Source organism: Labrus mixtus, chromosome 18, assembly GCF_963584025.1.
Source record: "Labrus mixtus chromosome 18, fLabMix1.1, whole genome shotgun sequence".
NCBI classification, from domain to species: domain Eukaryota; kingdom Metazoa; phylum Chordata; class Actinopteri; order Labriformes; family Labridae; genus Labrus; species Labrus mixtus.
Genome location: NC_083629.1, coordinates 12501482 through 12515366, shown reverse-complemented (window position 1 = coordinate 12515366; position 13885 = coordinate 12501482). Strand labels below are relative to the sequence as shown.

At 43.5% G+C, this 13885-nt stretch overlaps 1 protein-coding gene across 6 annotated transcripts in view; it reads left to right on the top strand.

The window, feature by feature from the left end:
* The window catches only part of esrrb (estrogen-related receptor beta), a 44515-nt gene extending 34901 nt beyond the window's left edge, over nt 1–9614 (top strand). For all 6 annotated transcript variants that reach the window (XM_061062934.1, XM_061062932.1, XM_061062935.1 and 3 more), the window contains 2 exons: nt 3130–3399; nt 6468–9614. In XM_061062934.1, coding sequence (XP_060918917.1) covers nt 3130–3399; nt 6468–6712 — 515 coding nt within the window. In that variant the 3' untranslated portion in view covers nt 6713–9614. The remainder of the gene's footprint in view (nt 1–3129; nt 3400–6467) is intronic.
* The last annotated feature ends 4271 nt before the right edge of the window (nt 9615–13885 follow it).

The window sequence follows — 13885 nt, the reverse complement described above, 5'->3', positions numbered from 1 at the left end:
TGTCCAGCCAGAATTACTCTTTCCTCTTTCTATCTCCCTCTTCCTTTTCCCTTAATGTTTTGAAGCCTTTTTTTCGGTCTCTTTCTCTCTTCCTTATCTCCCTCCTCTCTGGCCCATATCTTCTCCTCTATTTTATCCTCCATTTCTCTTCCTCGCCAGCCATTTTTTTTTTCTCCCTCTCCCTCTGCCTCTGTCTGCTCTGTTGTCTGATTGAGGGTGAGTTACGAGGGGGCTGCAGCTGGAGGGGGCCACCGTGCCTCGTAATTACATCTCTTTTTATTACCCGCGCTAATGGCCCTCGGGGAGAGGGAAACAATAATAAATTAATAGAATATGAACTCCAGCTCAACAGAAAGCTCTAACATTTCATTTTGGACCGTCCTGAGCTCTGGCAGATGAAACGGTGCTCTGATTAATCTCTGCGAGGGGTTTGAAGCAGCCGTCTGTGGGTTTGGGCTGCCCCCTCCTGCACACAGCCGAGGGCTTTTGGGGAGATAAAGAAAGAGATGATGGTTTCGGCTTCTGTTGATGGTCTTTAGTGGTCTTCTTTTCAGCCTTTGAGCCATGAATGATGATGTGCTGATGCTGTTGGTGGATACATGAACTAAACTGTTGTTGTATATTCATTTCTGTTTCTTTGTCTCGACTGAACAGAACCATTTACTACATGTAGTATTTTCAAAGTTGAAATTAAGGCTTGCAATCACTATATGAGCATGATGATTAAGTCAAAGTGAACAAAGACAAACTCTGCATTGTTATTATCTCTGTATACAAAGACTTTCTGCCAGAAATCTACCAGAGCACTCAGCAGCGGAGTGGAAAAGGCCCTTCAAACATGTAGACAGGCCTCTCTGATTTGGTCAATATTGTGTCATGTTTGGTCAAACCCCGCCAAGGCAGTGGGCTGGAAATGAAGATGTAAATATTGATATTTCATTAGAGGAAATCACCCACTCCGACGGCACTTAACCGGGCCACCTTCAGAGTGAGGCGGCCGGAGCGCTGTGTGACCTGCGGAGTCGGGAAGTCACTTCATTACTCGATTAAATTGAGTGGAAAAAGGCGAGGCAACGACACGAGATCCCATTTGGAGTGATAATTTAGGCCCTGAAGAGAGGGGATGGAGCCGGGGAAAAACACCACCTCTCCATCTCACAACACTGGATTAAATTCAAGGACTTTTAGCGTCAAAGGTAATTGTAGGCTGCTAGGCTGCATGTGTGCATATGGTTGAGAGGTGTCTGCCGTAAGAGAACAACTCTAAAGCCTCTCCAACAAGCCCTGAACAAGGCCTTCACACAGGCTGTCACATTGGGAGCAGCACTTTAGTTCCGCTTCAGTCCTCCTTGGCATTAAAAGGCTAGACAAAGCCTCGCCTGTGATTGTGATGCCAACCTGATGCGGCAATCAAGACTGCGTCCATGCTTGCATGACAATTTCCCTCCGGCCAGTCCACATTCTGTCCGACTTAATGGCCACGTATGCAGACAAGGAAATAACACAACAGGAGATTTTTGCAAGCAGTCTAGATGTGTGTAATGGTACAGGCCTTCACAAAATATGGCTTATTGCCTCGCTGATAATAGCCGAGTGTTTTGAGTGCTTTCGGCAGTTTGCTTTGTTGGGTCTAATTTGGGCTCTTCAGACCTCTGACCGGTCCAGTGAGGCAGCAGCACCTTTCTGTTAGCACTCTATTCTACTGACTATTGATTCCCCTTCAAAATGTGAAGGCCCTCACATTCTGATCCCAATCTGTTAATTAATGTATCCTCCAGCTCTTCCCCTGCAGTGGTCATCACCACGATAAGGGAAATTGAACACTCAGGTGTTCCTCTCTCTGGCTCTTCTTTTCACTCCTGCCCGTCTCTCTCTGTCCTGTTTCTTTTCCACTTCCTCTCACGCTCTCTCATCAATGCTCTCGTTCTTCTAAACCTGCACATTTCTTTGTTTGTGTGTGTGGACATCATGCTGGTGTGAGCTCATTTATATTTAAGAGAAAATGTGCGGAAAAGGTGCAATGGGCGTCCTGGTCAATACAGTGATTTGTCGCTTTTTAATCACACCACAGTAGGACAGCAAACCTGTAAACGCCATCATATTAATCAGGGGCGGAACTGAAGAGCCTAATATGCAGTCAGAAAAGGCTGCCTGCAGGCGCTGTTCAGGAGGGGGGAGGTCAGAGATGAAGTTAAAAGAGCGAGGGAGGTTCATGCAGTTTATTGACAGCTGAAGGGTAGTACGTAAGGACAGGATAAGATCAGTATCTATCTGGTATCTTTTCCTCACTCTTTTTTCCTCGTTTTTGTTTTGTTTAAAATTCTCATAGCTAATTTTCTTTTGGGGATATTATTCTTCAACATTCTATTCCGAGGATGTGAAGAGGTGTTGAAGGGAAATCGACAGAAGTCTGATGTGCCCAAGCTCATCCCTTTCAGCTCCTCTAGCTGCTGCTGGCCCGGGAAGGCCCCCGGGTTTAAGCAGGTCTTCGGGCCGGGGTTGTGCCATGTGACCCCGGTGCTCCGTGTGTGTTCTTCTATGCGGATTTATGTGCATACATAGAGGTGTCATGATCCTTCACATGCGTGTCTGTTTGTTTTCTTGACACGTTTGTGCATGTTGCTATGTGTGTGTTTCTTCATCACATTCTCTTGCTACACAGTGCATGTCATGTCCTCCACCCCTCCAATGAGAATGTGTCTCGGTGCTAATCCCCCCTCACACCAATAGAAGTGTGACAGGATACAAGGGGGTAACCACATGGCTTTGTGTATCCCGGACCTTTGCACCGATTTACTGTCCTCACTTACAGTAAAGCCCACTCAAGTGCTCTGACACGGCTTCAAAGAGGACCTTCCCCTGTGCATTTAAAATTAAACAGCACTCGTTAACATGTGCCTCAATGTGTCAAACAGGCTACTGGGGCTCGACAAGTCATGTTTTGTTTACTGATGAACCCACAGTGCTGATTTTCTTCTACTTTTAAATACTTTATTTTACTTTTGGATGTCTAATTCCTGGAAGAAGCACATTAAGTTTTTTTATGTGAGCAAAAATTCTGATACACACAGACAGACTGCGTTTTATTATTCCGCTGTCCTCACACAGTTTTCCTCTGTGTCCTTGCAGGTTTCTCCTCTCTCTCTCTGGGCGATCAGATGAGTTTGCTGCAGAGTGCATGGATGGAGATCCTCATCCTCAGCATCGTGTTCCGCTCACTGCCGTATGAGGACGAGCTAGTGTACGCCGAGGACTACATCATGGACGAGGAGCACTCGCGGCTGACTGGCCTGCTCGACCTCTACGTCTCCATCCTGCAGCTGGTCCGCAAGTGCAAGAAGCTCAAAGTGGAGAAGGAGGAGTTTGTCACCCTCAAGGCCATTGCGCTCTCCAACTCAGGTGGGTTACTCTTCAGCACATGGACAGAGCACAAAGAACACTTAAGTTGTGAGGATTTGTCATTTGTAATGCAAATTAATTTTGTGTCCATTTTAATGAAAATTCCACTATGTTTTAAATTTGCTTTAAAGATTTCCTGTGATATGCTGTAAAATACTTTATTTCATGTAAACTAAGTAGTTAAAACAGCCCAGTATTTAATGATGATAATATCATTGCTTATATCAGAACAGAATATATGCAGAATCAGTGCTTGTGTTTAAATTCAGATAGAAGTCTTATGAATAACTTTGTATGAAGATATTTTCTTTAACAATATTCATAATCACATTTATAATGAAGTTACTTACAGATGAACAAAGCCTTAGTGTCATACTTCAACACATTTTAGTTTCACTTCACAATCTGATTTTATTTTTGTCCTGCTTTAGTTTTTATAATAGTCTTTGACAAATAAATTATTAAATTAAGTGACTTATAATAATAAAAACAGCAAAAAAAAGTGATTATTTTCATAATAAATACAGACAAATAATCAGTTGAACATTTTTTCTCTGCTAAATTATACAATCCATATATTCTCTATATGTGAGAAATACAGTCAAGTTTTCCTTTTATTCATAAGACTTGACATTGTAAAGTGAGAGGTGTTTCTCTCTCTCTCTAAATATTTCACTGTCTCCTGACTGTCCCTCTGAGTAAAGCACCCTGGACAGCATAACATCCAGAAACAGTGAGATAATGTCTGACACACTTTCTGAAATGACATTTTTTTAGTTTTTCAGGAGTTTTTCAGTGTAACCTTTAGTTTGGAGCGTGGGATGGAGAGATGGAGAGAAGATAAGGGCAGTGTGTGAGCGGGGAAAAGAGAGATGGAGGAGTGAGCTTTTTTAATTGAACACCTTCCGCGTTGTGGTATTTCTCCTGGCCTCCCTCTCCCGCCTCTCTCTCTTTCTCTATCTCCATAACAGTAGCTGCAGGGCACAGCAGCCACGGGAGATAAATTTAGCATTTCATTAGGAGCACAGGGGCTGTCAATAAAATGTGTTAAGTCGAATGGAATGAGTATCAGGGAGTGATAGGCCTCGTTTGTTCCGATGCCGAGACGGCACGCTGCTATCGACAGGCTCCTTTTGAGGAGGCAGGACCTGTCCCGCTCTGATCAATGCACGCCCCGGTCACTGGGCCGCTTTCCCTTGTTTTGTCCCCGGCTGAAAAATGAAAATGCTGATGTAGGACCTTTGCTTTCAGACAACAGGGCTTTGGGAGGGGAGGAGGGGGAGAGGAGAGTTGGGGGTCGTGGAGGAGGAGGAGGAGGAGGAGGAGGAGCAGGAGGAGGGTGTCCAGAATGTTAGAACAAGGTCTCAGGGAGATCGCTCTCCCGGGAGCCTCTCTGTCTGACAGCTGGGAAAATTCATAGCCATTGATTTTGTAATTAGCAGTTTATCAATCGGATCGACATGGGCTCACTGATGGATTGCGAGGAAATTGTTTCTTCAAAGTTGTTTTTTTAAGTCCCCTCCCTCCCAGGAATACAAGCTGCATGCTCACTGTCTCCTTCCGTCCTTTCCTTGCTCATCTGTTGATCTTTCTCCTTCTGCTTTTTACTTTTTTTTATAATTTTTTCCCCTCAATTTTAAATCGTTCAGTCCTAATTGTCTCAAATTAATTTGAGTTTGCCGGGATGGAAGTAGATCAAAATGGTTTGATTAGTTCAAATGCTGCTTGTTAGGTTGTGAATCCAGCCTCTGTGAAAAGAACAAGAGATAATTAAGTCACACTACATCCTCTTATGAGATTTTTTTTTTCTTTTTTGCCTTTTGTTCTTCCATCCTCCCCCCCTCTCACCCCCTCCCTCTCACATTCACTTTACAAAACGACCTACTTCATTTTACCACTGTGGATTTGAAAACCGTCAGGGTGAGAAATGTCTCAAGGTCTTGGGAATACAGTTGTTCCAGTCAATGAATTTGGGGCGAAGTCTGAAATCTGTTTTGCCTTTTATTGTCCCGTGTGGTAAAATATGCACCGCCAAGGTGAGACGAGTCAGGCAGCCAATGACATGCCGCCTCCGGAGTGCCAGACGACGGTTAACCAGTGAGAGAAAGTACAACCCCGGGGCTCGTCCCTGAGAAAGGCTGGGAGGTAGAAACAGGAGGCAGAGGAAGGCGAGAATGAGAGAGGAGAGCTGTAACATGTTGTACAGTAGGATCAGTGAAAAAACGATGGCAGTGTTGCGAAACGTTATAGGAGAAAGAACACCGGAGAGACGCCAGACTGAAACTGTAGACTGCTCCAAAAGCAGCCAGGAAGGGGGAGAGGTCTGGGCTGACTGAAGCTGAGAGAGGCTCAGTTTCTTAGTTCACAGTACAATAAAGAAAGAAAGACCTTTCGCAGTTTGTGAGGATAGAAAAACAATACAAAAGTTTTATTGGGGAATTTGACAGCTTTTAGATTCTAGATTTTGATGACTGGTTTTTATGTTGTGTTTAAGAAGCTCCGATGGTCAGAAACCCATTTAAGGAAGAAAGACATTTAATTCAAAAGATGTGTTGTATTCCTCTCAGGCCTCTTTATAGCGTCCAATTCTCTAATGGAAACCCCCCCCCCCCCCCCCCCTTCTTTTTTTTTTTTTAAAACAATCTGTCCTTTGGAACAGTGAGGTGTTTAATGTGTACTCACTCAGGCTAGATTGGGTGCTATTCATTCCATTGTTACTGGAGGAGAGCATTGATTTTCAGTCTTGCTGGTCAAGGGCCATATGAATATCCCGCCTGGTCCCCCCCCCCCCTAAAATAAATATATAAATATAATAAAGCAGCTGTTGTTCTTTTCTTTTATGATCTATTCTCTATCTTGTCAGGGTGTGAGTTATACTGATAATGTTCTCCCTACCTTCCTGCTTCTGACAGAGCCATAAAGATCAGTCATGAGATTTAATTTTGCTTTAGAAAAATCCATTTCACATTGTGTTGTAAACTACAGTTATTTCAAGTTACTTCTCTTTTATTTTTATATTTGAAAATCCATCACTCTTCATGCTCCTGTCTCTGCTCTCGTCCCGTCAGACTCCATGCACATAGAGGACATGGAGGCAGTCCAGAAGCTCCAGGACGCTCTGCACGAGGCCCTGCAGGACTATGAGAGCAGTCAGCACCAGGAGGATCCAAGGCGGGCGGGCAAGCTGCTCATGACGCTGCCTCTGCTGCGGCAGACAGCCACCAAGGCTGTGCAGCACTTTTACAGCATCAAGGTGCAGGGAAAGGTGCCCATGCACAAACTGTTCCTGGAGATGCTTGAGGCCAAGGTCTGATGGGGTCACCATGACTTCAGAAAGTGACTTGAACCAAGCCAGGAGACGGAGACCCCCACCCCACCCCCCAACTGACTGAGGCTGGACAGAGACCGACCTCTCTTCTCCTCCTGGAACCCAGGACACTGAATAAAAAAAGAAGAAATGCAAAACTTGGTTATTAATATAAATATAAAAATGATGCAGATTAATTTAAAATATATAAGAAATACTATGTACAGTAATCATTTTTTTTGTTTTTTGTTTACTGTCAGTGGTCATGCTGTATATGAAGAAGGACCCGCTGCCCCTCAGCATCTTCAGAACAAGTAGTTGCCAGATCTAGATAAAAGAAAACGTTTTTTCTTTGTAAGTTGTTCTGAAGACAGTCGAGGTGTTGACATCCATAAACAGACTCACACGTCTCAGCTGTGTTTTTGCCTGGACTTGACCAGGACATGTATATATTTATTAATGGAAGACTGAGTGTACAGTTCAAAGTCTGGTGACCTTGGTGGCCATTTTCTCTTGTTCCTCCTGTAAAAAAAAAAAAAACAATTACTAAATGTGAACTCTTATCAGTTTAAATGTTCTTGGATATACCTCTCAGAGCAGTAAGCTGTGTGATCTTTATGGATCTGTCTCAGACTGGAAGATTTGCTGGTCCCATGTTTAACCAAACTAGCATAGGCAGGTACAGTTAGTCGTCTTATTCTGTAGTAACTCAGCAATAAAAGGGAGCTGTGGGGAAAACAGGCTTAACCTCCTATATGTCACATGCTGTTCAATGCTACTGTTGTTGTAAGGCCATGCCTGTGAGTCCCACCAGTTTAACACACCACTGCACTGCTGTCACACACTCCTCCTCTCCCTGTGTTAGTGCTGTTCATGCAACCCATTGAACCCCAAATTTGGTCATTGTTTAAGCCCGTGTAAAATTGCCCCTTGGCATGCAAATAGATGACCTGATTCACGCTAGGTGAAAGATGATCAGCAGGTTTGGCGTTGGCAGTATCAAAGGATTTATGCCGTGTGGCATACGTCCAGGAGATTCCATGTTCAAACAATCAGAGGCCCATATGTCAACCGCTCTATTTTGGGCCCCTTTAAGCCCGTAGCAGAGTCATCCCACACACAGGGAGCAAGGTGCCCAGCATCTGCTCTCACCATTTTAGACAGCTCCCTTCTTTTAATAGCTATGCCCGTGTTTATAGAGCTTCAACCAAACGGAGGTAAACGGCAGGTGCAGAGCGGGAGTGGTGGCACTCCATACTGGGTTTATTTTTAACCCAGCGGGAGGTTGTTGTCTGCGAGGCCTTCCTCCCTCTAGGAGTAGAGGAGACACGTGGATCACTTCTTCTTGACCTCATGTTGACACAGCGGCCGGTGCAGAGCAGAGTAACACCCACTCCTCCACACCGGCCAGGAGGAGGGCGGGCATCTGTGAGGAGAGCTCGGGATGCCCGAGCATGCACATGTGAATAGCTATGCAAGAAATAAAGTGTCAGCAGCAACACAACAGTGTGTCAGTACAAGGTGTGATCTCTGTTGGGAGGCACAGATCTCCTCTCTGTGTTTAGCTCCATGTCCACTGCGTTGGGTGTGAGTAATACTGTATTTTGCTCCACCCGTCTTCATGTTGGTGGGGGGGGGGGGTGGGGGGGTGCCTATACTACTGAAGGATTTTATGTGATGTGATAAATTGTGGTGCTGTCACAACATTATGATACTGTGATCAAAGGAATCCCTGACATTGCAGTAGGGTTTAGTTGCCGACATGCTTGCGATATCAATGGCTAGCACTGATCCTGCAGCCTGATTGGCCACGTGACAGAGGCTGCCTAGACCCACTCCAGCACCCAATTATCCCAACTTAAACTAGCTGCTGTTCAATTTACAAGCTCAACTGTAGAGGATGAAGATATAACTCAAGTTATTTGACTGTTGTGCATTACAACAGGGACCAATTCTGACTGAAACCATGCTAAAAGCATGCTTTTACTTAGATTTGGGAGAATTTGTGGGCTATTAAATGACATATTCTAAATCCCTTTAAACCGGAAACATGTATTCTGTAAATCAGAGGGAATATATTTGATTTGCTACTCTGATAAAATAATAATTTTGTGCTTGTTTCAATTAAAGTGCAGAATTAATGAAAACTTTTGCAGAAAATCTTTACAATTAGATTTTTTTAGTGGCCCACCATGAGCATAAGTATCATAAATAGCTGGAGTCCTCTAACCTGCCTTTTTTTCTTTTTAACTTGCAATATGGCACTTTGTTAAGTAAAAGAGGACATGTCTTACATTACAAGCTGTGTTTTGAAGTGTGTAAATATATAGGTGTCGATACAGTAGGTTGCCCAAATACCATTGAAAATTAAGTATGCAGCGCCCTGCTGACTACTACCTCATTATCATATTGTCAATATTTCTCTTATTCAACAATCTTTATCATCCTCACATGTGTATGTGACATACCTGAGCCATCCATGTTTTTATCCAACCCACTGTTCCTCCCTCAGTGCTCCTGCCAAAACATTTGTAATTGTTGTTATTGATCTGTTCCCATTCATTATTCATTGATCTGTTTGTTAAGGTAAAGCATGCCTCGTGTCGATCACATGACTTGGCCATCAGTGGGTGTGACCCCCCCTTTTTGGTTACGAAGCGGGTATGTGTTTTTATGAACATCAGTGTGTCAGAATTGGTCCCTTGATGATAAATTGCAGACAGGGGCAGGTAACTGATTTCCTGCGTCTGTGCTCTGACTATTTATGGTGTGAAATATATCATTTGGCAATGGTGTACATTGATATCTCTGATTGTTAATTCACCAATATCTGTGTAACTTTTACGTTTTGATTTTCAAAAGGTAAAGGTAAAGGATCAATGAATTAAATACTCCCTGAACTCTGTGATTCTTTTTGTTGTCCAACTTTTAAGTCTGTTGTAAAGAAAACTTCAAACTGTTATTGAAACGGTTATGTGAGGCAAACGGTTATGTGAGGATGCCAAAGTCAGCATGCCAACGCAATGACAATGCTGAGCCTTAAACTCATCGGTTACGCAGGTACAATGTTCACTATCTTTGGCAAGAGTGTCAGCATGCTAATATTTGCTGAGCATAAGGATAAACGGTGTCATATTTTGGGGCCATTTTTCTTGACTCAAGCCAACACTCATTGAAATTTTAATTTCGCAGATATTGAGTCAAAAAGGTACAGCTTGGAAGTCACCAGAGTGTTTACACATTCATCTTAAGAAGAAGAAGAATATTATGGAATATATTATAATATGGAAACTTTGCATCCATACAATGATTATCAAGACATTTAACTCAAATGAGCAGATGTCAAACAGTGAAACTAGACAGAGAATGTCATTAGATGTCTATGCATTCGATTAAAATACAAAACTTTGCACTCATTTATCAAATAGTTCCAATCATACAGTATTACAGCTCTCAGAGTCATCAGACTGCTGTGATGCGCAACCATAGACAGTAAGTATTAACGGACGAAGCCTGAGTGACGTCACCTATCTGTTACTGCACGGACTTTTGGAAGTCCGTCAGTGACAGTCGCCACACTGGAAATGCTGACACCCTAATTTTCAGTCGACCTAACAACAGGCTAAGAGCTGGAACTGAGGCGGGCTTTAAGCCTCTTGACAAACCGTTACATCATGCTCGTCAATCAGCTCAGACACACTCCTAACGATGCATAACTCGAATCCTTCAACAAATATTCATCCCCCGTACAGTGTCCGCCCATGAAGACAACAACTTATCAGACCAAAATTGTTTTTTATACCAGGTGGTCAACATGTTCATTTCTTATGTAAAAACTTGTATGTGACTTCCAGGTCTCTTGCAGCGAGCCTCAAGCGGACACTCGAGGAACTGCAGTTTTTTGCACTTCCACATTGGATTCATTTTTTGAACACTAGAGGTTTCCGCTTCACGCGCAACATACACAATTGTCCATCTGATATCAGGGTATCTTGAATGAACATTTCGTCTATCTGACCTCTGAACAACATACAAATTACAATCGTGTGAAAAGATTCAAACAGGACCAACGCTAAAGAAAGATAGGAGTTCCCTCCTCCAAAACGGGCCTGTCTGCCTGAAGCTAACGATTCCGAGTTGCGTTGATTTGCAAAACCTGAGGAAGTCAAAGAAAGTTATAGATGAAGCTCTGCTGCAGGTATCGCAACCCCTCCCCTTCACTTTCTTTCACTCTTGTAACCTTTTTCTATGATTAGCAATAGGTTGTCAATTCAGCTATTGAAAACAATTTCCATCTTCAAGATTTCATCTGGAAACAGGTCTTTATTTACAACCTGCTAGATATCTATTAGCATCTGTAACACAGGCATAGACGCTCAAAACAGTCCAATAAGTTACACTTACTTTAAACACTAAACAACGGTGTATTCACCCAACCTGCTCAGGCCGGTGAAGAGAGGAGGAGTTCAGCTAAAGGACAGAACAAAGATCAAATTGGAGATCCCAGCTGACCGCAGATGCTTTTGCATTGAGCAAAGCGAGCCAGACAGAGATTCACACAGGCCACCCAGCCATCAGCCACAGCCTGTGCACGGCCAGGCGCTGTTGAAAATGGATCCGTCACAGGAAACAGGCAGACAGACACACTAACCCTGATGGAGGTTGGGGGGGGAAGCGAGGGGGCTGCAGCTCCATTATTTCAGGAAGCTGATATTCCAGGGAGTTAAAGTATTCCCTTCTCTATATAATTATAAGAGCCAATTTCCCTTTTTGAAATAATGTCTTGCTAGCCAATTAATTGTAATAATCTTCTTGGTGGAAACAATGGCAACACAAGTCAACTTGAGGATCAAAAGAGAAAGAAGATTTTGAGGCACAGTCCAATAAAATATAGAGCACTGCTGCTGGTTGTTGTATTTTTTAAAAGCAACGTGCCGATCGTTTCACGTGCAAATCATCCGGCTGGACCAGATATTGCCATCAATAAGTTTCCCACAGATACAGTAGCGAGGCAATCATTTCCCTCCATTGACAGGTCAAAACACCTTTCATTAGAGTTACGAGGCGTCTCATCAAGATGCGGCCGCGCTCACAGCTGTACGACTGCTGTGTATTGCTTAAGTGTGTTTCATTATTCCCAAAGCAGCGTTGATGATGGCAAGGGAAAGGATTACACGTCAGGGTGAGTGATTGGGTTTGAACAGAGCTGCTGCATACACTTTGTATCAACCCAGGGCTCAAATTACACTTAGGTTGAAAACGGAGCACGCAAATGCCCAGGAGAGCTTGTGGCACAGAAATGAAGAGTGGGCCACCATCTCTCTCTCTCTCTCTCTCTCTCTCTCTCTCTCTCTCTCTCTCTCTGTTACACACACACACACATTTTTCATCTCTTTCCTTTTGTCAAATTCTCTCTTGACCCCCCCTCCTCCGTGGGTTCTCCTACTTGTTTTTGAGGCTCTACCATCCTTTATAGGCATTCTTATTGTTCCTCTGATTCTGTTATGTGTATTTATTGCTCCATTTGTGAAATTGGAGGCACCGGTCGACAAGCCTATTACTATTCAATAACAGGAGCAGGGCATTTTCACAACCGTTGGCTATCAATGTCCCAGACAGAAACGTTACGTCACATCAATTCCAAACAGCAGTCGGATTGTTAGACTGTTGTTGTGGCTTATATTGGAGGAGGTATTTTAGCCATTTTGTCTGCAGCTAACAGCACATCTGAGCTTCAATAAAAAAAAAAAAAAAAAGGACATGGAATCGGCCTAGGAGTGGATCTATTTCCTCATGGATCCTGGTTACTGCTGTCCTCTTCCTACTTGTCCCACTAGCAGTATATGAGCCATGCATCCCCACACCTCTGACCCTGCCCCAGACCCTCTTTGGCTGATCAATAGACTGTCAAAGTGCCTCGCAGGCACACGGGCCGGGCCATCTGAGATTTCGCCCTCTCATGGTCCATCTTCACTGTTTTAAGTGCATTTATCAGGTTACACAGCGGCTCTCCTTGCTCTCCTTAATGCAAGGCTGAGAGTAGCTGCCCTAAAAAAAACCTGAATGGCCATGAGTGGCCCCTGTCAGATTACTCTGGTTACATCTTTTATCATGTCATCATACAGGGAGCGGAGAAATCTACTGCAGAAATAGACGTTAAATATTTATTTCCTGATTCCAATCAATTTATTTTATTTTACTAACAAAGCACCATAAAGCAATCAGAAGTGATTACAAGCAGAAGGGAAGAATGATGAGTACAACTTTCCACCAGCCCTGACTGGATGGGTAGAGTTAGTGGGATAGACTAAGAGGTGGACAAAGAGATGCAAGAAGACAAATAAAAAGAGAGAGAGACGGACGTACACACCACAACAAAAATAACATAATTTAATAACTATAATATGATAATCTGATATCAATCTGCATCTGGTACAAGACTAAAATCTGCAACGCATAAAGTAACGTTCATGTCTTAAGTCCACAAGTAGCATCAGTATTTTTTGTGGCTAAACTCCATACCTGGTCCTTGAGAGAGAGAGCTACATGAACATGCTTCACTATTTCAGCTGATGAAACAAAATAAGGTGACCCACAAAATCCCCGGAGAACGAGTCTCAAAAGGAAGCAAAAGGAAGCGCACCACCCGGACACAGCCACACAGGACGCCTGACCCTCCCTCACTGCAGAGAAAATACAGCTTTTAACTCCAAATCACTGCACTTATGTTCTTTCATACTTCAACACTGTAGGAACACAAACGCTGTGAGGGAGCAAGCAGGTAATAAAAAGAACACACACACACACACACACACGCACACACGCACGCACGCACACACAAACACACACACACAAACACTGTAGATAACTGCATATGAAGGGTTTGGTTCCTTCGGTTGAGATTTATTTGCCCAACTGTATCTTTATCAGTGCTGCTCACTGATATGAGGACTGTGTGTGTGTGTGTGTGTGTGTGTGTGTGTGTGTGTGTGTGTGTGTGGGGGGGGGGGGGGTTCAAACTATCTGCTGAATGTATCTCCTTTCAGCAGAGGAAAATACTGTGCTGGGATGTGTGTGTGTGTGTGTGTGTGTGGTGGGGGGCTTCTACTGTTTTATTGCCTCTGCCATGTTTTCACACGTTCTTATGGGCTTTTCCAATTTAACCACTGGTTTGGAAAT